At 34.3% G+C, this 19,871-nt stretch overlaps 2 protein-coding genes across 3 annotated transcripts; one reads left to right on the top strand and one right to left on the bottom strand.

The window, feature by feature from the left end:
• Positions 1 to 90: 90 nt before the first annotated feature.
• LOC108209136 (hydroxyproline O-galactosyltransferase HPGT1-like) lies at positions 91 to 5,439 on the bottom strand. 2 transcript variants are annotated; one of them, XM_017379894.2, is made up of 12 exons: positions 5,139 to 5,439; positions 4,847 to 4,910; positions 4,450 to 4,499; positions 4,171 to 4,364; positions 3,390 to 3,453; positions 3,236 to 3,308; positions 2,362 to 2,485; positions 1,802 to 1,889; positions 1,657 to 1,707; positions 935 to 1,006; positions 579 to 691; positions 91 to 434 (listed from the first exon to the last, which is right to left on the bottom strand). In XM_017379894.2, the coding sequence occupies exons 1-12, from the start codon at positions 5,258 to 5,260 to the stop codon at positions 412 to 414; spliced, it is 1,038 nt and encodes a 345-aa protein (XP_017235383.1). In that variant the 5' UTR covers positions 5,261 to 5,439; the 3' UTR covers positions 91 to 411. The 2 variants fall into 2 exon arrangements, with proteins under 2 accessions (XP_017235383.1, XP_063943840.1); XM_064087770.1 differs by lacking the exons at positions 91 to 434; positions 579 to 691 and adding an exon at positions 1,382 to 1,445 and having other exon boundaries at positions 983 to 1,006.
• Positions 5,440 to 7,022: 1,583 nt separating this feature from the next.
• LOC108209137 (V-type proton ATPase subunit E) lies at positions 7,023 to 10,879 on the top strand. The gene is made up of 6 exons (XM_017379895.2): positions 7,023 to 7,279; positions 7,557 to 7,657; positions 8,978 to 9,146; positions 9,756 to 9,949; positions 10,176 to 10,275; positions 10,533 to 10,879. The coding sequence occupies exons 1-6, from the start codon at positions 7,178 to 7,180 to the stop codon at positions 10,569 to 10,571; spliced, it is 705 nt and encodes a 234-aa protein (XP_017235384.1). The 5' UTR covers positions 7,023 to 7,177; the 3' UTR covers positions 10,572 to 10,879.
• Positions 10,880 to 19,871: the final 8,992 nt, after the last annotated feature.

The raw sequence follows: 19,871 nt of genomic DNA, 5'->3' as shown, positions 1-19,871 counted from the left end.
AGGGAACATGTGACAATTCCGCAAAGCTTTGTATTTGCCGTTATTATATATAACTGGAGAACGTAAACTAACATTCGATGAAGCCAGACGAAGCAAAGAATGGAGGCAATATATACCATCAAAGGAAGGATGCAATGTCTCTAAGAAAATCTTGTAACCAATTAAAGTACAATGTACAAAGTACACTGAAAAGAATCATACCCCACTTCCAGAAACTAAAATATCAGGGTTCAACATATACACCAGCCTCTGAGCTCTTGCCAACTAGTTTTGAACTTCTCGTGCACATAATCAGAAAAAAGATCATAAGCTCAGTAATTTGTAGCCAACGAGAATCTGTATTCGTGCAGGTAAAGTAGGCATCTGTTACCACATGGGTAGGTCACATATATGTTAAGAATATCTGCTGGATCATGCAGCCGCACATACAGCCCCTGAAAGAATGAAGGATTGACGACAAATAATTCACTTTGATTACATTTTTTAGCTTAAGGTTTGATACTGTATTGTAAAATTGGGCCAAACATCATGCTAGTCTGGTATGTGTCTACGTGTAGAGCAGAGAGTGAAAGATTAACCTGATGAACGCTGAGAGCAGCAAAATTTCTTTTCATTAGCATGCTTTACATCAAGACCAATGAACCATGATCCAACAGTGACATCATCATGCGCATATGAACGCAGAATTGATCTGCAAAAGAACATTATATGTTGATGTCATTCTTATTGCCCCACAAGCATTTAATAGTCCCTCGATCCCTTCATCAAAACAGGACCATATAACTCCCCCTTTTTCTTTTTTCTTCCCGGGTAAGGTTGTGTAAATCACTTATGAAAAACGATTTGTAAAATCATAGTAAAGGCTAGGAACTAGAACATCTATGACCAACTGAAGCACTTCATGCAGGACAAAAGAATAACAATACCATTCTACCTGTTAATTAGGATGAAATGAGCCAATGCTCGAGATATTGCAAACATCTCGCCGGAGGCATGCCGAAAGTATCTGGGCAGGATAAAGATATTAGCAGGGTACCAATAACAAAATTCAAAGAAATAAGCAGCAGCGCGCTAAGAGGATATATTCAGGATAATACGTGGTACTTCTAGCCATACCGAAACCACACTCAAGCAAATTGATAAATATATTTATAATTTACAGACATTTGGTAGAGCAAATTGTTTGACACTATATATATTTAATTATTTATCCAGTATATTTTGATATACAGTTTGTAATAAAACATTTAATTTTCACTACAGTGGATCTACTTATCCTCATCCAAATAGCCCAAAAAAATTTCAAACTACACACTTCCTTCCAAAAGCCTTGAACCCAATTATCAGGATTGGAACTTCCACAAAAGGATCAGTTAATTACATTGGCTGCACATCGATATACACATCACTGATATTACCTCTTGATCCAATAAACTAGCAATTTCCTGCCAGCGCAAATCAACAAATAATTGGGAAAACTATGGTTTAGATAATAGAGTCCAAAGGAACTAAAGTTAGAAAGAGAGAGCATTATCTTAACATTTACAATGACCTGCAATTCATGTCTGCCTCCTATAATAGTAACTAGGAAAGAAAAAATATGTGATTGCTAATTCAGACACAAGCACAGATAAGATCTGGTATATTTATACTCACGATTTCCCATCTCCAAATTTCCACCAGTCCGGTTCGTACCATCTGTTAGTCCTGTATCAGGTGAAAAGGAATAATTTAAAACATAAGGGTCAAGTGATAAGTGACAGGGTATCTCTAATTTATTCTGATACAAATAGCAACTCACTGTTCAGCGAAAACTTCGCCTGATTTCATGCATCCAATATAAACACGAGGTTTATCCAACTGATTAGCAAGCACTGTTCCAAGGGGATCTATACAGCAAAAATATCCCATGATTATGAGGGCATGGTTCATTTCTTCAAGATTTCCTTGTGTAAAATGAATGACGATTTATTTTTTCTTTTTTCAAATATAAAATTGTCATCAAAGGATTTAACTAATGAAGACCTAAAAAATAAAAAAAAATAAAAAGAGCAATAAGCAAAAGTAATTTGGTGAAGGCTTCTATCAAAGCATGGATGTTACTGTAGCATCAACGAATATCCACTTTCTTATTCAGGACATGGGATGGAAAGAAAAGAAAGTTTATATTATAATTGATTAAGCCTAGATATAAAACACAATAATATGGTAACGCAGAAGTACAGTATACTATGTGCCAATATTAACATAAATATCATCATTGACTTTGACAGAAAGAAAAGAAAGTTTATATTATAATTGATTAAGCCTAGATTTAAAACACAATAATATGGTAACGCAGAAGTACAATATACTATGTACCAATATTAACATAAATATCATCATTGACTTTGACATAGAATTCTGCATCCCAGTGCTCCGCTGCGTGAATAAAGAACATTTTTGGTTTATTCGGAATCTCTTCTGGAGTCTCCACATAATCTTTCTGTTAATATGCAAGAAAGTAATATGTATTACTTGATTAAAATTTATTAACATAGAGACCAAAAAACAAGGAGAAAGGAAAGAAAAATGTTGAATCAGTCTAGAAGATGAAATTTTACGATATACTCTTTGCGTACTAATTAGACTTTCTTTTTCAGTGATGTCCTCAACCATGTTAAAAATAAGTTAAGGAACTAAAAGCTTTGAAGATCCAATTTCAATGCACAGTACTTATTAGGCTACATATTTAAGCATGTGAAGAAGTATTGCGACCCCAGGAGAGGTAAACAAGGAATGCCTTGGCTTGTAGGCTTGTAGCCTAGTGGAGACCCTCTTGATTGGGAAAAAAGAGGTTGAGGGTTCAAACCACAGTGGAGGTAGGGTGAATGAGCACGTAATTTTCTATAATTGACCTTCACACCCCCCCCCCCCCCCCCCTCTTCCCAAACAACAAAAAAGTCAAACAAGGACTTCTTTATGCCCACCCCCCCAAACAAAAACCAACAATAAAACAAGGACTTCTTTTCTCCATTATGGTTTATGCAGGGGGTGGAGATGGTTCAGTAACATTTCATGTAGCAATTATGCAGGGGGTTAGAGATGGTTCAGCAACATTACATGTAGCAATAAAAAACCTGTATGTGTGTGTGTGAGCGCCCACATAAATTACTTTCATAGGCGGTATATATAGCCAAAAATTTAAGCCCCAACAGTAAACACGCACATAAACAAACATAGAAGCTGAACATACAAGTATAATGATGTCATTGGTCTGCTTATTTTCTTCCTCGATTTCCTTCTCCAAACGGTCGCCTTTGTTTGGACTGGAATTATATAATTTGATTAAACATACTGAACTAAGCAATTTCTTAAATAAATCATTATATAGGTCATATTATTAAAACCTTCTTCCAATCACAAATCGTATAATTATGCCCTTTTCATCCTCCAATTTTTTTAGAGCTGCACCTGCATAAAAAAGATTCAGATTAGCAATTGATCCTATGAAAGAAACCTTGTAAAAACTTATGCACAAATCTCAAGAAAGACTATATATATTTTTGACTGGACGATGATCACAGCCCAGGTTATGTGGCTTATTTTTGGTTTTATATAGCTCTCGTTGATCAAAACTCCCCCAATTTCATCTATAATTTTGTATAATTACTTGAAATTTTTCTTTAAATTTCTCTGTAGACACTTTAGATATGACCCTACTCACTGCCATACACAGATTCGTTTAGGTAGGTGTCTCTCGGCTTCAGGGGCGGCGCTGAGGGTGCATGCGGTGAGCGACCGCACAGGGGCCCCAAAATTTATAAATCCATGTATATATAAATACTGAAATTTAACCAAGAAAAATAGTTATACATTTAAGAAGTGTTCTTGATGATTTTTTTACAAAATATGCGAGAAGAGCATATCTTTTCAATTGATTTAAGTTGTAAGTATGCTTCTTGTTTATAATGTGTTTTTCATTTTATTGAGGAAAAAAAATATTTAGATATATTCAAAGTAAAAAATTAAGGCCCCTAGTTTATAATTTCACACAGGGCCCCAATAATGTTGCCCCGCCCCTGCTCGGATTCAACCTCCTTTAAGTTTACCACTTACTCCACAGATAATGAGTATTACACAACAAAATGAATAAAGTAAATAAACTCACAAAAAGGATGGGTATTCTACCAGTAGACATCCATGCCCTGCGTATTGCATCTCGATTTTTCTTGCGGCCAAACCTTGTAATGATCCCTATAACAGCTAGAAGCCGTTTCTTCTTATTAGTTCCACTTTTTACTGACAATTGATTTGCAATAAACCCTTTATCTTTAGCCCTATCAAGCTCCAGCTCAAGTGCATCTAGTTTTTTCTGTTTTTCCCTGGCAAATCAGAAGTTATATATTAACGTCTGAGGCAACTCTTTCGAGAAAAGGAAATTATTACTGCCTCTGTCTATCAACATACCTGCATTCTATTATCTTTAATGTATCATCGACTGATACTGCAGAGTTCCCCTGGAAACAGAAAACTAACCGTCTAATTTAGCTCGAGAAAGATAAATGTCAAAACAAAATTCATATATGTCTCCGAGACATTATATCATTATCAAAAGTTAAAGGACAAAGTAGAATAGTAAATATCATTTCACTGTCTAATATTCCATTGTAAGTCTAAAATCATTCAACCGAAGACAAACTTACATATATATACCTTTTTATGTGTGAAAAATACCTATTCTTCATCCACAATCACATGAATAATAAAAGGATAATGCAGCACAAAACTTCTAATCATTTACGCATCACAAAAAGATAATGCAGCACTAGAAAAGAAAAATAATTAAACTGGGAATGACAAGTACCTTCCCAACTCTTCGATCTAGCTCCTTAATCACATATACCCTGTTCTCCGCATCTTGCCATAATCTACACATAAAAATTTGAATATTAAGCCACTAAAACTATAATGTTGCATAGCATACAATTCAACTACACACAGATCATCCATTCATCTCTGCTCAATCTCGACACCGAAAACTACCTAAATTTTCAACAATGCTATCACTATATACACGGAATAAACACAAATTTAACATACACATATTAAATCTGAAAGCAGTAACACAAAATTAAATTTAAATTGAAATATAAGACCTTCCAGCGACGTAAAAGGAGGCCATGGTAGCTAACATAGAGAGCATTAGTGTGGAAATTGGTGATCGGAAAGTGGAGGAAGATGATGATGATAGCCGGTTACTGGATCCCCGGCTTTGCATTTCTCCGGCGACGTCGTTTTAATGTCGAATTAAGAAGGGGAAATTGAGCTTTTTACGATCTGTTTTGTTGGAGAAATCGATGAATTGATGGAGAGATTATTTGGAAGCAGCAGAGTAATAACTAAGATAGATATTTATAATGATGCTTGTGTGTGTGTAACTGAATGGGACGTTTTAACAAGTTCGTTAATGGCATGCGTTCTTGTTAATGCTCTATTTCGTCATTGGACCAAAACTTTCAGTTGGCCTATTGAGTCAAAAAAGTTTTCATTTACATAATAAAGTATTTAAAAACTTTCAATCACGAGATTAAGCACAAAAAACATTTCAGCACCATTAAGTATGTGTTTAACTTTAACGGGTTCCGTTAACTTTAACGGAATTGCATGTTTTCTCTGCTGCATTGCATGTTCTAACCCAGGAGAAAAACCAAGCAGTCCACTTGCTCAATAGATCCGGTAGCAGAGACCTCACGAAGAGTTGCCCCGTGTATATATATACGTGTTTATGTATGTACTGGACTGATTAGATTTTGTTGATGGTTTGGATGGAAAGAAAACAGAGTCGGGAGGGGGCTGTGGCGGCTATTTCGCTGCCGACGACGGTAAAAAGAAATAGAGAAGGAGAGGGTGTGTGAGAAGAAAGGGCGGACAATGGGTGGTGGGCTCGCAAGGGGAGGAAATTGAGGGGGAATCTGACCCATTTGTGATTGAGATTTGGATTGAAAGCGTGGAGAGTTGGGGTTTGTTATTGTTGCTGTTTGGTGTGTCTGTGTGAGGGAGAAGAGCGGAGAGCTAGCAGTGGGAGGAGACTGAAGATTTGTTGTATTGTGTCTTCGGATAATTGGTATATTGCTGGGCTTTGTCATCTACTTTTCTACTTCTTTCCTTTCTCTGTGTCAGCTTTGTCTTCCGTCCGTCCCAAGTTCATCTGAACCGTGTCAATACCTACTCTATGTTCTACGTGAGCTTGCCTTGAGCACCGGGAATGCCAACCATCGCCTGGCATCACATGGTCTCCAAGCACTCACCTACCTTCGATACTCAAATACTCTCTCAACAAAATTCTTCAAATAATCTTCATATTTTTGACATTGGAGTCTCCCAGGCGGTGCAGTGCAAATGTTGGCGATGTCGGTAGGCCAACTGAAAGTTTTGATCGAGTACAATGATGAAATAGAATATCAACCCGTTAAAAACTTAACGGAGACTCACCTATTTGAAAGTTTTTAATGGTACAATTAGTTGATTGAAAACTTTTTTGACTCGGTAGTCCAACTGAAAGTTTTGGTCCAGTAGAGTGACGAAATAGAGCATTAACCCGTTAATATCACTGCGATTTTGTAGATTGACCGGGACTATTTTTATTTCATGAGTTTTAATTTATTACCGTAAAAGTTATTTATAAATTTTCATATACTACTGTAACTTTTTTTTATGTGATATACCGTACAACTTAATCTGATAAATATGATGCAAAATTTTGTATACTTGATATTACAGTCGAAACATAAATGCCTTAAACTCATGCTGGATAAATTTATAAAACAAAAAATCATTAGTAAATTTATCAATTTATTATACTTGAATTTATGAAAAATAATTTTAATCAACCAATAACAATAATTGAATATAGTAGTGAATTATACGGTTATATTTCTGTAACAAGTTAAATTACAGTGACTTAACTAAAAAGAAAAGGTAAAATGAAGGGATGTAAATGCAATTTATAAAAATACAAAACTCTCCAGCTCGACGATTGCAAGGAAATTTCCTGAGTGCATACAAGTATATATAACCCGACAAGGCCACAACCCACAAGTGCAGCCCCAAATAACAGATTTCTGCTAAACACACACATCTGCTCTTTGATTCAAAATTCACGATCCGACGGTGAGATCGAAGCAGACATCCCAAAATGAACGACTCAGATGTCTCCAAGCAGATCCAGCAGATGGTTCAATTCATTCGTCAAGAAGCTGAAGAGAAGGCCAACGAGATCTCCGTTTCTGCTGAAGAAGTAACACTCATTTACTCAATTATAACTCTATTCGTGTGTGTTACTGTATTAGGACTCTGTAAATCTGGATTTATATATACATCTTTTTGAATTGTGATTTTTTTTTTTTTTTTTTGGAATTTAACACCGAGAAGTTACAATTTTTGTGTGTGTGTGGAGGGAGGGAGATAGGGAGAGGGGGGGGCGAGAGAGAGAGAGAGATGATTTAAATGTGCTTTTTTGAATTGAGTCTGTAGATATGATTGACATGTGCATTTTTGAATTATGATACGTGTAGGAATTCAATATTGAGAAGTTGCAAATAGTGGAAGCGGAGAAGAAGAAGATCAAACAAGAGTACGAGCGCAAGCAGAAGCAAGTCGAAGTCCGTAAAAAGATGTATGTATTTGTTTATACTAGTTTAGTTTGGTTTGTGTAAATTGTAGTTTTGTCAATGTTTACTATCATTCATATTTATTACCATTTTTAATTTTCTTGAGGCAATGTAGACTGTATTTTAGTCTGCGATTTTTGTGTTGAGATGATTGTTAAGTATGTTATGATGTTTAATGGCACCATATGTTTTTGTTTCTATCAGCAATGTATATTCTACGTGTTGTTGACAATCAAATCTCAGGGGTCATTTAGATCATGGAATTTGAATGCGGTTAATGGAATGAGAATGAGAGTGCCCAACAAAGTTTTAATCAGAATTTCATTGCCATTCCTTTTAACCCGATTCAGATCTCATGATCCAAAAGGCCCCGCAGATATTTTGATTTTGTAGAGGATTTCTCTTGATAAGATTGAGATTTGTATAGTATTAGTAATTTAGTATAAAGTAATTGAAGCTTAAGGAAGTATTTTACTGGTCATCAGAGTTATTGCGAGCACCATTGTGAATGTTTTTGTATGACTATTAACTGGTTTTGCAAGTTATTGAATTTTGTGCACATAAGAAACCTGTCTCACTAGAGCTGAATACAATCTACAATTTATTTTGTGTACAAACAAATGCGTAGAGGATATATGTATATTCGCATGATCACCATTGATTGTAAAGTTCAATAAGTACTGTTTAAGTGTCCTGATCTTTCTTTCTGTGCTTCAATCACTTAAGTAACAGGTATTTTATATCAAGAGTGATAGTCTTATAGTTTGTTCTATATACACGAATGCATGAGGAGTTTTATATGCACATGATTATCATTGATTTTGAGTTTGATGAGTACTGTTTAAGTGTCTTGATCTCTCTTATTCTTGCTTGAATCACTTAATGAGAGGTACTCTATATCATGAGTGATAGTCTCACAGTTTGTTCATTGAAATTCAATTTGCTTTGTATGGATGTAGGCCCCAAACACATATTGGCCCTTTTTGGCAACCACTTATATGAAAAAATAAGCCCTTATTTTTCTTTAAAAAGTGCATTTTTTTCATATTTTTTTTGGATATAAATGTTAAAAAGGTGCTTCATATTCGTTATTTGACAAAGAAATAAGGGCTTATTTCAGAAAAAGTAGAGTTTCATGTACTTTTCTCCAAAAATAAGCCCTTATTTCTGAAAAATAAGTTTAGCCAAACGGTCCCATTTATTTTATTCTGATTAGGAAGGATAGGGGGAATTCTTTATCACCTACCAGCTGTTATGCTCTACTAATTATGAAACAATGTCTTTGGTTTGATTTTTTTAATTTCTTTTTTGGGTGTGTATTGCAGTGAGTATTCAATGCAGCTCAATGCTTCTCGGATCAAAGTTCTTCAAGCTCAAGATGACTTGGTTGCTTCCATGAAGGAGGCAGCATCAAAGGAGCTTTTGAATGTCGGCCATCATAGTTTTTTTCACCATCATAAGTATGATGCACTCATGAAAGCTCTTCTAGTGCAGGTAGGTTGATCCTTTATTTCTTATTTCCTATGGGTTAGTGTGTAAAAAATTCTTAAGGGTGTTGTTTTGAGCTTACTTTTGGTGTAACATATTTTGATATTCCATATATCATTTTAAATATTATATAGCGTTTAGGTCATCTTAATATATGCACTTTAAAGCCGTATGTTCCATTTGGAGGATTAAATTTTTGCTTTGGAGGAAGATCTACGCTGACTGACCTAAATAATGTATGCCGTAAATAGAACATGATGGTGGAAGGCAGTGGCTATAGTAGTCTAGCGTCTTTCATACTTTTTACTACCATATCTCTTATGATATTCTCCTTCACATAATGAATTTGTGCTAAAGAGTAAACATAAGGATGTAGATGCTGCAAATTACTAGACTTATCCTGTGTTTTTAATGCTTAGTTGGTATACTCACACACAACAGCACCACATTCCTAAGTTTAGTTGATAGAAGAATTGAAGTACTCTCACATCTCACTGGCCTGTATTAAGTTCTGAACCCTCAGAATTACACATTTAAACCTGCAATCTTAATGTTGCCTGACAGAAATTTATATCAGGAATCGGTAATCAGCTGTAAATTTTATGTACATCGCAGAGTTTACTTAGACTGAAAGAACCTGCTGTCTTGTTGCGTTGTCGTAAAGAGGATATTGGGGTGGTCGAGGATGTTTTAGGCTCTGCTGTGGAGGAATACGCAAGGAAAGCAAATGTTCATGAACCTGAAGTTATTATTGATAGGGTCCATCTCCCCGGACCTCCCTCTAGCCACCATGCTCATGGTCCCTCCTGGTATATACTAGTATAACTTACCCAGCTATTGTGTTGCATATTATTATATATTTTGCTAGGTCAAGGTTTGAATTAGAATAAGAGAATCCAATACTAATCTATGTTTTTTTTGTATACCACAGTTAACTATTGATATTAGAATATGCAGCTCTGTTTTTTCATACACTTGCAAGTTGCAGAACTTCTCTGATACATGCCTTTCTGTGTGCATGGTGATATTTTGCAGCTCTGGAGGTATAGTGATGGCTTCTCGGGATGGAAAAATTGTGATTGAGAATACTCTTGATGCTAGATTGGAGGTTTTGTTTCGCAAGAAACTCCCAGAGGTATCTTGATGTTACATTGATCACATTTCTGGCATATAGCTTTATATTAAATCTTGCATATCACTCTGTGTATATATATTGTATGCTACTATGCTTCCTCAGCCTTGTTATTATAGCCCAAGGTTTGTTATCCTGGTCACAAATATAAAAAATATAAAAAGACAGACTGTTATTGTATTTAAAATGTGTGTTTAAATATTCTATATGGTTAAAATTTGACCATGGTTATGAATTTCTGATTGCTTTTGTTAATGCAGATTCGCAAAAAACTCTTTTCTCAAGTTGCTGCTGCTTGATTGGGGAAGGGGGTGTGACTATTTTTTACGGGGCAGGAGCTGCAATGCAGGTGGCGAGGGTTGAGACTGGTTTAGGACCATTTGATGTGTTTCTAGAACTCTATCCTTGTGTGATTCATTATTTCTTTTGTATCTGAATGCTGGCTGTGCTGCAGCTGATATATGACTGAGACACAACAAAGGACTTCTTTGTCCAGAATAAGAGTATTCAGTGTGGTTTCAGCTGATGCTATGTTAATGGTTGATGCAACTTAAACTTGATTAAGTTCCGTTTCAAGATTATAATATACAGTTATCACCCATGGTTATTTCCGGTGCTTAAATTAACATTAAATATTGTGCTCTCTCTCTTTTATGTTCTTCGAGTATAAGAGCATTTTCGATCTTGAATGATGTTGGTTAAATTAGACCCATAAGAGATCATCTAAAGAAATGTGTCGAATTTGTAAGACATTGTGTAATTTGTGCTTCAATATTTGTTGTTATAGATATTTTTTTAAATATCGTGTTCTTTTTATTTCAAGTCGTTATAAATATAATTTTTTATTTTAATATTTTAATTAATGATGTGAATAAAGAAGTCGATTAAAATTATAGTTTCATTTATAATATTAATTACTTTTATTAAAAAGTTCTAATCGATTGGAAACGTTTGGAGATGTTGTAACTAGTTCTCTGATAAGTGATTTACAATCGTGACTGAGGATCTGATAAGTGATTTACAATCGTGACTGAGGAAACTCCACTAGTTTTGTAGTATCAATGTTGTAAATGGTTCTCTAATAAGTGATTTACAATTGTGACAGAGGAAATTTCACTAGTTTTGTAGTATTAAATATCAAAATTACATATTAACTTCTTTTTTTTGAAATGAAAATTACATATTAACTTTTGAAAATTATATTTCTAACATGCTTTATTTTAAAATAGCATCAAGCTTTGTTAGCTATAAATCTTGTATGACATTAACAAATTCATTTCTTGCTCGAATTGTTCTAGATCTTCCAGTTTTACTTCAAGAAAGTCTATGGAGTTTATAAAAGCGAATTCAATAGAGCATTAAGCTCCTTTTTATTTGTAGCAAATAAGTAATTCCTTTATCAGAATCCAAGTAAAACGAATATGAATAGAAAATGTTTTGGGATATCTTTTATACAACCATCAGTCTGTAGGTGGCAAAACGAGAGGGCTGGGACTGGGAGGGCTTTTTACGGGCTAAGATGGGAAAATGAATACTAATCGATAGCACTTGCGATTGACGAGCTTTCAACTACTCCTACTTTCCTAATTCAAGTGGAGATAGGAGCAGGCGGACTGGGCCTAGGCCGAATCCTAATTACTAGAACTTGAATCGGTGAGAATTGGGCCAGTTCACGTCTTTGAAAAAAAAATAAAATTAACAGAGTCGGTATTATATTTTTAGTGATCGGATTGAATTATTCGCGATTTAAAAGGTTGAATAACTGATGAATAATTTTCCCGAAGCTGGATAAACCTGCTAGTCCAAAATGAAATGCATGCACCACACTAAAGATTGAACACTCCCCAGCCAGGTTCAAATTTTGGCCGACATGATGCAATTAGCCTGTCTTTTCCAAAACATGGCGTGCTGTTTTTATACAATCAACATACACATGTATCCCAGTTCACACCAACTTTAAGCTATAAAGGAACAATCAAAAGAGAAACAAGATCCAGAATAATTTTTATGTTAAATCAGGGTATCATGTAATGTAAACACACAAATACGCGCGCACACTATCCAGATAATCGAGCGAGATAAGGCGACAGAGAGACAAGAGAACGATGAATTAGTCTATTGCTCACTCATCGATAGGGCTGTAAAATGATCCGGGTGATCCCGGGTACCCCTCTGCTCAAGTACCGGATCATATTATTTTTAGTTTGTCCAGATTTGGGTCCGAGATCGTTTTATTCGGGTATAAACCGATCCCTGGTATTTGGGATTCGGATCTGAACCGGATATGATCCAGTATCGTATTTTCCAATTTTTTAACCGGGTAGTTTATGATCCATCGAATATGATCCGGATATGATCCACTAACATCAAATATCATTATTATTTCAGTTGTTCAAATAATTATCATTTAGTAATAAGTAAACATTATATTGTAAAGTATAATAATTTTGAATTAAAACTTATAATTATATGTTGGTATATGTCATTTATTAAATATATATGAAGATAATAAGCATGATCACATTAAATAAATCATAATTTATGAAGATATAAACTTAAATAAGATATTATAATTTTATAAAATGATGACTATTTATTTGCAAACATGATGGTGTTAAAATATAATATGTATATGAGTTTGAATCGAATATGAACCGTGGATCATATTCGGTTATTCGGGTAGGATCATATTATGAAAAATTATATGAGACCGAATCTGAGCGGGTATAGGTGTGCTCGTATCCGGGATCATATATTATACAAACTTAATTTTTCCGCCAGATTTGGATCGTTTTCAAAACGGATATGAGACATGTATCATATTTTCGAGCCGGATATGAGCCGAGATATCGGATAGTCCGTATTGATTTACAGCCCTACTCATTGAGAGGTGGAACAAAGAGCTGCGTTGGCATGCAGGGTAGCCTGGTTGGTAGAATGGTAGATACCGATTAAAGAATTTCTAAATAATGAATGCCATGCATGTAATAATCTCGAAAGCTTGTACAGTTGTACGCTCTCCGTCCCAGCCATTTGTATACATTGTATACAAATAGTTGGGACACGGAGACCAAGAAATTGTGTAGGAAATAAATAAATTTAGATGAAAAGTGGGTATAGTGGTGGGACCCATTTATATTTAATAATAGATTTGAAATAGTGGAGGAAAATAGTGGGGTAATAGTGTTTATATTATTATAGAATGGAGATAGTGGAAGAAAGTAGTTGGTGCAATGATGTTTTATACTATAAAAATTTACTAATTTTAGAATGTATACAATTGATGGGACGTCCCAAAAAGGAAACTGTATACAATTCAGTGGGATGGAGGGAGTAGTATACTGGGGAAAGACAACAATACCCCAGCTGTATATGTAGAATGTTTGTTCATGTTTCAAGTACTCCATCCGTATTAAATGTCCACTTTATGAAAATTACACAGTTTAAGAATAGTAGATGTTCATGAATTAATTGCCTTAAATGATCAAAATATGTGGAGTGAAATTGATCTAGGAGATATAAATAAGAAATATGTGGAGTAGAATTGACTTTGGAAATATGATTTTGCATTGAAAGTTGAAGTAGACAAGTAATATGAAACAAAAAAAATTCTTAAAAGTGGACATGTAATTTGAAACGGAGGGAGTAATTTTTACTTTCAGAACTATGTCTTATTTTAATATTATAACTTTTTCCCGAGATTAACATAAACAGATAAATACTTGTTTACTCCCTTCATCTCATTTCTTTTCTTTTATCATTTTTTTTCAATGTTAGGCAAGTGTATTTTAAGGTAGGGGCACTTGCTCAAATGAGAACTTTCTTAAAATGAGAACTGTGAGAACTTTTTTAATTTATCAAAATCTCATTCATTTGAAGGGCCCCGCCAGGGGCACCTTCACAAAAAATGTATATCATCAAGGTCTCCACCTAGCTAGCCGAAAAAATAAAAAAAAAAAAATAAAAAAAAAATCAATGATGACGTGGCAGTGGACTTTTTTTTTAAAATTTTTTTTTGAATTTTTTTTTTGACTAACTAGGGAGAGACTAGTTTTATATACATTTTTTATATTGGGTACCCACTAGTTTGATGTTTAGATTAGTCAAAATATGATAAATTAAGGAAGTTCTCACGGTTCTCATTTTAAGAAGTTCTCACTGGAGTAACCCTCTTAAGGTATATATGAAATATAGTTTCATAATTTATTTTCAAAATTTATTTTTTTCTTCTTCAATTTTATTTTTATTTTTCTCTTAATAAAATTTAAGAATTAAATTATTATTAAAAAAATCATGAAAACAATTTTAACACGTGTGAAACTTTTTCTACCCACAGCAAACAATTGGAGGGGATTAATGGAGTAATTTAGAAATTCCTGAGAAAATACGATCTTTCTTTTGAAAAATATTATAGAGACACAGATTTGATGTAAACTTTATCATTTCACATTTCAGAGCTTAATTCAGTTAGTAAGTAAAGAAAAATATTACTCTCATCATATATCCTTTCTCCGAAAGTATATCTACATCCACAAATCTTTCAAAGGAAATAACCTTATGCCATATCAAGTTAACAAAAATTTTTGAAAGAACCATATCAAGTTAAATATTCAAGCATCCACCAAAACTGATTCTAAATTGATATCTTACAGGATCTTCGAGACAGTCTTAGGCTCTCAGCTGATGAGTTCATAAAGGTACTTTGCATGGGAGACTTGCTTTATATATAGATTTTTAGTATTTTCCAGATCAAGGGCTAGATTTGCCAGGCTAAAATAATCACATGAATTATCCAGAGATCAAATCTGGAACACTGGAATTAATAATTGAAGACAAAGCAAAATGGAGAATATGGGGGCTACTACATTATATAGTGAGATATGCTTTCTTCACTTTATCAATCTCTAATTCTAAGTACATATTAATACCATCTTAAATATTGCTATATCAGGCTGGTTCTGTCTGCCGTATGTTCTCTCAACACTGGAGTTGAATCGATTCGTTTATTTGTTTTTAATCAGTTAATTATTTAGCATGTGTGATGCTTAAACTCACCGTTCCAAAGTTATATTCTAGCTGTCCCTTAATGTGGGATGCTTTATTAGTTCATTTCTCATTATTATATTGATTAGTCTCTTAAGTGCCAGACATGAAGAATTTAAATGACTGCGTATTAAGCATTAGATCCATGGTATATCCTCGGCCATCTTTATAAAATATATTTTGTATAATGTACTGTATCATGTACGTGTGCGCGTCAGGGTGTCTAAGATATATGATATATCTAAGAATATGTTGGATAAATTTAAGTGGGTGTTTGACACAGTCTTATAAGCCCGGCTTCTGAATTATAAGTTAGAAACACTTATTTGTACTGTTTGTGTAAGAAGTCAAGAAGTACTTAAAAAAAGTTACGATTACTAGCTTTTGTCTCACGACTTCTACTTATTTCCCAAACACTTTTATCACTTATAAGTCTTAACTTGCTTCTAACTTCTAATTCATTTTTTACTTTAAACAATAAGTGCTTATTTTAAGCTAACCCAAACGGCCCCTAAATATATCACCAAAATATAAAATACTCACAATTTAGGATATGTATGACATTAAGTTCTAGAATATGAGAAAGACAAGATTAAGTGGGTTTAGTTATATTACAAATCACATCTTCTACGAACCCTACGAAGTGGGAAAAGTGACAAAGGCTTAATATACGAAGTTCGGATCTAGGCATCTTTTATGATTTCTTGGTATATATGTATCTTCATTTAAATATGAATTATAACTGGTTCCGCAACATATAATATACTTTTAGTTTTATATTTCTGCCAAAGAAGAGAAAGAGACCTAGGAAGGATCTCTAAACATCGATGCTTACTTTGGTAGCAAGTCATATAATAAACCTAGCGTAAATCTTCTATTAAACTATAATCGGATTTTTCAGGATTCTCAGTCTAATCGCCTGATTGGTCTAAAATATATATATATATGTATGATGGGAAAAAAATAATTGTTGGTGAAAAATATTAGAATTAGATCATTTTTATTGGATGATAGTGTAACACACACACATATATTAGGTTAACCGTTAACATGTTCAATATCTTTTCGTTAAATATATACTATTAATATATGTATATCAGGAACTCAAAATCTAGAAAATAAAAATGTATCCAACTGTGTAGTTGGACGAGCGATGATATGTGGCCAAGTACAAAGAGTGTGACGGAAATATATGCAAAAACTAAAAATCTACAATGTGAGCATAAAAGCTGTATCGAGGAGGAACAAGAGAAGGTGCGGAAGCACTTATGTGGAGACATATATGATCATTATACACGCAGAGGAGTACATTAAACACATATGGAAAATATTCGTGAAAGAAAAAGGTTGGGAAAGGACGATTTGTCATTTGAGCAGGTGGCATTTCAATTATCATGGCCCGGTTTGCTGTGCAATCACAGTAAGGGCAATGGATTCGAGTTCAACAAGCCGCACTGTAATATATTAAAGTAAATTTTAATAACACGCTATGCATGAGACCAGATGACCCGTTTGAGCTGGCTTGAACTGAAAAATCATCCTACCAGGCAGGCTACTACTCCAAAAAAGAACAAGTTTCACCCCATAAACAAACAACTGTATACAAAAATCCATTCCCTTGCTCTATAAAATTCGAAGGGTTGTCTATCGTCAGGGATTTTACGATTAGGGTGTGCCGAAAAACTTTGTTATATTTAATTCAACCTTCGGCTTATCTTCATGAACCCTCTCATATCCCATTTTAGCAGTATAATTATTCTAAAAATTGACAATTAGTCATGATTACTCATCATTAATCCATATTAGGTATTTGGTACTTGGTAGTTCACCAAATTGATTAAATCTCTGAACAGTCTAACTCATCATTGATCGATATTTTTAAAATTATTATATATTTGTAATAGGTGATTGAACAATAATAAATCAAGATTTGAAGGTTTAAGTTAATGTGATTAATCGAAAATAAATTTTATAAAATTGATATTTACAATTTGATTCTAGCCTCGTAACCAATCTAATCTACATCCGTGGTATATTGAAGATTGTTTTGAAAAACTCGGGACAATTGGTATGCTAAAATTACGAACCGGGTTGGCATGATGATTGAGTGAGTGAAAAAGGGACGATAGATGGATGGATTGATGGGAGTTGAAAGGAAGTAAAGGGAGGCAGCAAAAGAGAAACACGAAAGTGGTGATTGGACGAAGAATATATACATACAAGGCAGAGGCAGCATAATAATAATAGTGGAGCATGAAGTTATCAACGGTGTGGCATGGAGTTGTAAGCCAAAAAGTAAGCTGCGTTGCGAGACAAAGCGAGTACACATCTTCGCAGTTGAGGCTTTTTGGGTTGACAAGACGCCCCCGTTTTATGTCTTTGCGTGTCATTACTTGGCCTCAGGAATCTCTCATGCATCTTTCTTCTACATCCATCTCCATGCTTCACTATTCAAAAATATGTACTCCATTGTTGCCTAAAATCAAAAACATTCGCATCTTCTTGATGGAAATGATGATAGCGTGTTGAACGAATTCCGACTATTCTTCGAATTGTAGTGGGGTTTCTTGGTTTGCTTCCGAATCTCTTACTCTATAATTCACGGTGGCCACACCGTATAACAGTACCAAGTAAATTTTGTGTACTTTGCTTGTTCGATTTTGTGGGTACGAGTTACGGCATATCTAGTGCTATATATGGTCTGTACTCTATTTGATATATGAAGTTAATTGCACATTAAAGTTTATACACTATTATGCCTCCTGTCTAGGGCTGGCTCTGGAGATTTGAGTGTCTTGGACGAAAATTGAAAATGATGCCTCTATTTTTCAAGATCGTAAAGAAAATTTTTTACATACATTCAAATCAATATACAATAACATAATAAAAACATTGTTTTAAGAATAGCACAGTAGATTCAAATACATATAAATATATAAATGCATAAATTTATTGATATATATTACATATGTAAAGATTTGTTGGTGTCCATGAGACAGTAGTTCCCTAAGCGGCCGTCTTGGTCGCTTTACCCCAGGGCTCGCCTGCTCCTGTCAAGAACTCGGCAGTAAGGTTGATCTGTGTAGGGGCCATGTTTGCCGCGAAATAAGAACCTGTATTTCAGTAAATAAAAATTATCTTAGGAGTAATATTAAGTATTTAACTAATATTTAATACTTTTTAATTACAGAAATAAGTTATTTATATTTTAAAAAACTTATTTCTGAAAATTAAGAATATAAATAAAAAGAAATAATATTATAATGATGACGACACATTGTTTTACGGAAGAACTTCTTGGACTGTTGCTGGCTACAGGACATTGTCCTTTTTACTCTGGGTTGGCAAAGCTGGAGTAATATAAAAAGTTTCTCCAGCTCACAGAAAGGTTATATGGTCTATGGTGTAGGCTCAGCTACATAGATTTTTCAAATTAGGGTTATTCGTGAAAGAGCTCATATGGAGACCTAGCTATTAGCTTCTCCAATGAAGCTGTTTAATTCCATGCCATTCTCCTCGGTCATGAATTAACCGAATTAGCTAGAAGATTAGCTGAATTATTACAATTTTAGAGACATAATCGGTAGATATCGACGGTTGAATAATTATAAATGACATCCAAGAATATTGCCTTTCGGTAACGTGGTTGTTTAATGGGGTGAATAAATATTAAAGGATGTACACACACTGTTACATGTTCCGGAATATAGAATGAGAAGCATATGCATATGCTGCATGAGAAGAAAGACACATTTTATCATTTCTAGAACCCAATATGTATGGGTTAATTTGGGTACAAGGGATATGGTAACACTCAGAAGTCAGAAGGAAGAACGAATGTGAATATTGCTTTTCTTATATTCTACTAATTTATTCAATATACTCCTGGAATTAATGTTGGCTAAACGAACAGTTCCAGCAATGCTCTGCAGTGCAAAGATAAATTGTGCTCGTTCTATCTAGGTACGGAATTGGTCGGCACAGTTAAGTAGCGGACTGTGGCGTGCGGCATAACCCATCGTGCCGAAACGGGTTAGCGGGTTGCGGGTTAGTTGGTTTGAGTTTTTTTAAATCATATTTTATGTATCATATTAGTAAAATATTTATTTATAAATCTTATGACAAATTTATAAAATTTATTAAAATATTATTTGAATGTTTTTAATTTGTACGTGATATTATACATGGATAATACATAATACTCCTATATCAATATTGCAGCGTATGAGTACTTGACAGATGCTGTATGTTACTTGAAGATAACTCTCATTCACCTGCCTATCAAAAACTACTAAACAGTTATTCTATATTTTATGCTATAGCGTGCAATAGTCACAAATTCGGACTCGTATAATGTATATATTCACACAAATAAGAATATACGGTAATGCCTTCCTCATGTCTATATATAACTCCTCTTCCAACACTCACCATCCCAGTAGAGCTTTCCAGCTCCACTCAGGTTGCTTGCTAGCTCATCACAAACTACTCATCCCCCATTCCCTCCAAATATCTCGCAGGAGCTTATATATTTAGGGTCTCTTTATCTACAGCTA

The sequence above is a fragment of the Daucus carota genome, chromosome 2, assembly GCF_001625215.2.
Source record: "Daucus carota subsp. sativus chromosome 2, DH1 v3.0, whole genome shotgun sequence".
NCBI lineage: Eukaryota > Viridiplantae > Streptophyta > Magnoliopsida > Apiales > Apiaceae > Daucus > Daucus carota.
Note: the sequence above shows the minus strand (reverse complement) of the source record. Positions and strands in the feature narration are given on the sequence as shown.

Bases quoted from the DNA above. Each gene is read 5' to 3' on its own strand.
- LOC108209137 (XM_017379895.2), top strand. From the start codon at position 7,178: ATGAACGACTCAGATGTCTCCAAGCAGATCCAGCAGATGGTTCAATTC. The intron at 7,658-8,977 runs GTATGTATTTGT...TGTGTATTGCAG, and splicing joins GTCGAAGTCCGTAAAAAGAT to TGAGTATTCAATGCAGCTCA. The intron at 9,950-10,175 runs GTATATACTAGT...GATATTTTGCAG, and splicing joins CATGCTCATGGTCCCTCCTG to CTCTGGAGGTATAGTGATGG.
- LOC108209136 (XM_017379894.2), bottom strand. From the start codon at position 5,260: ATGCAAAGCCGGGGATCCAGTAACCGGCTATCATCATCATCTTCCTCC. The intron at 4,911-5,138 runs GTCTTATATTTC...TTTTATGTGTAG, and splicing joins TCCTTTTACGTCGCTGGAAG to ATTATGGCAAGATGCGGAGA. The intron at 1,007-1,656 runs GTGAGTATAAAT...TATCCTGCCCAG, and splicing joins AAATTTGGAGATGGGAAATC to ATACTTTCGGCATGCCTCCG.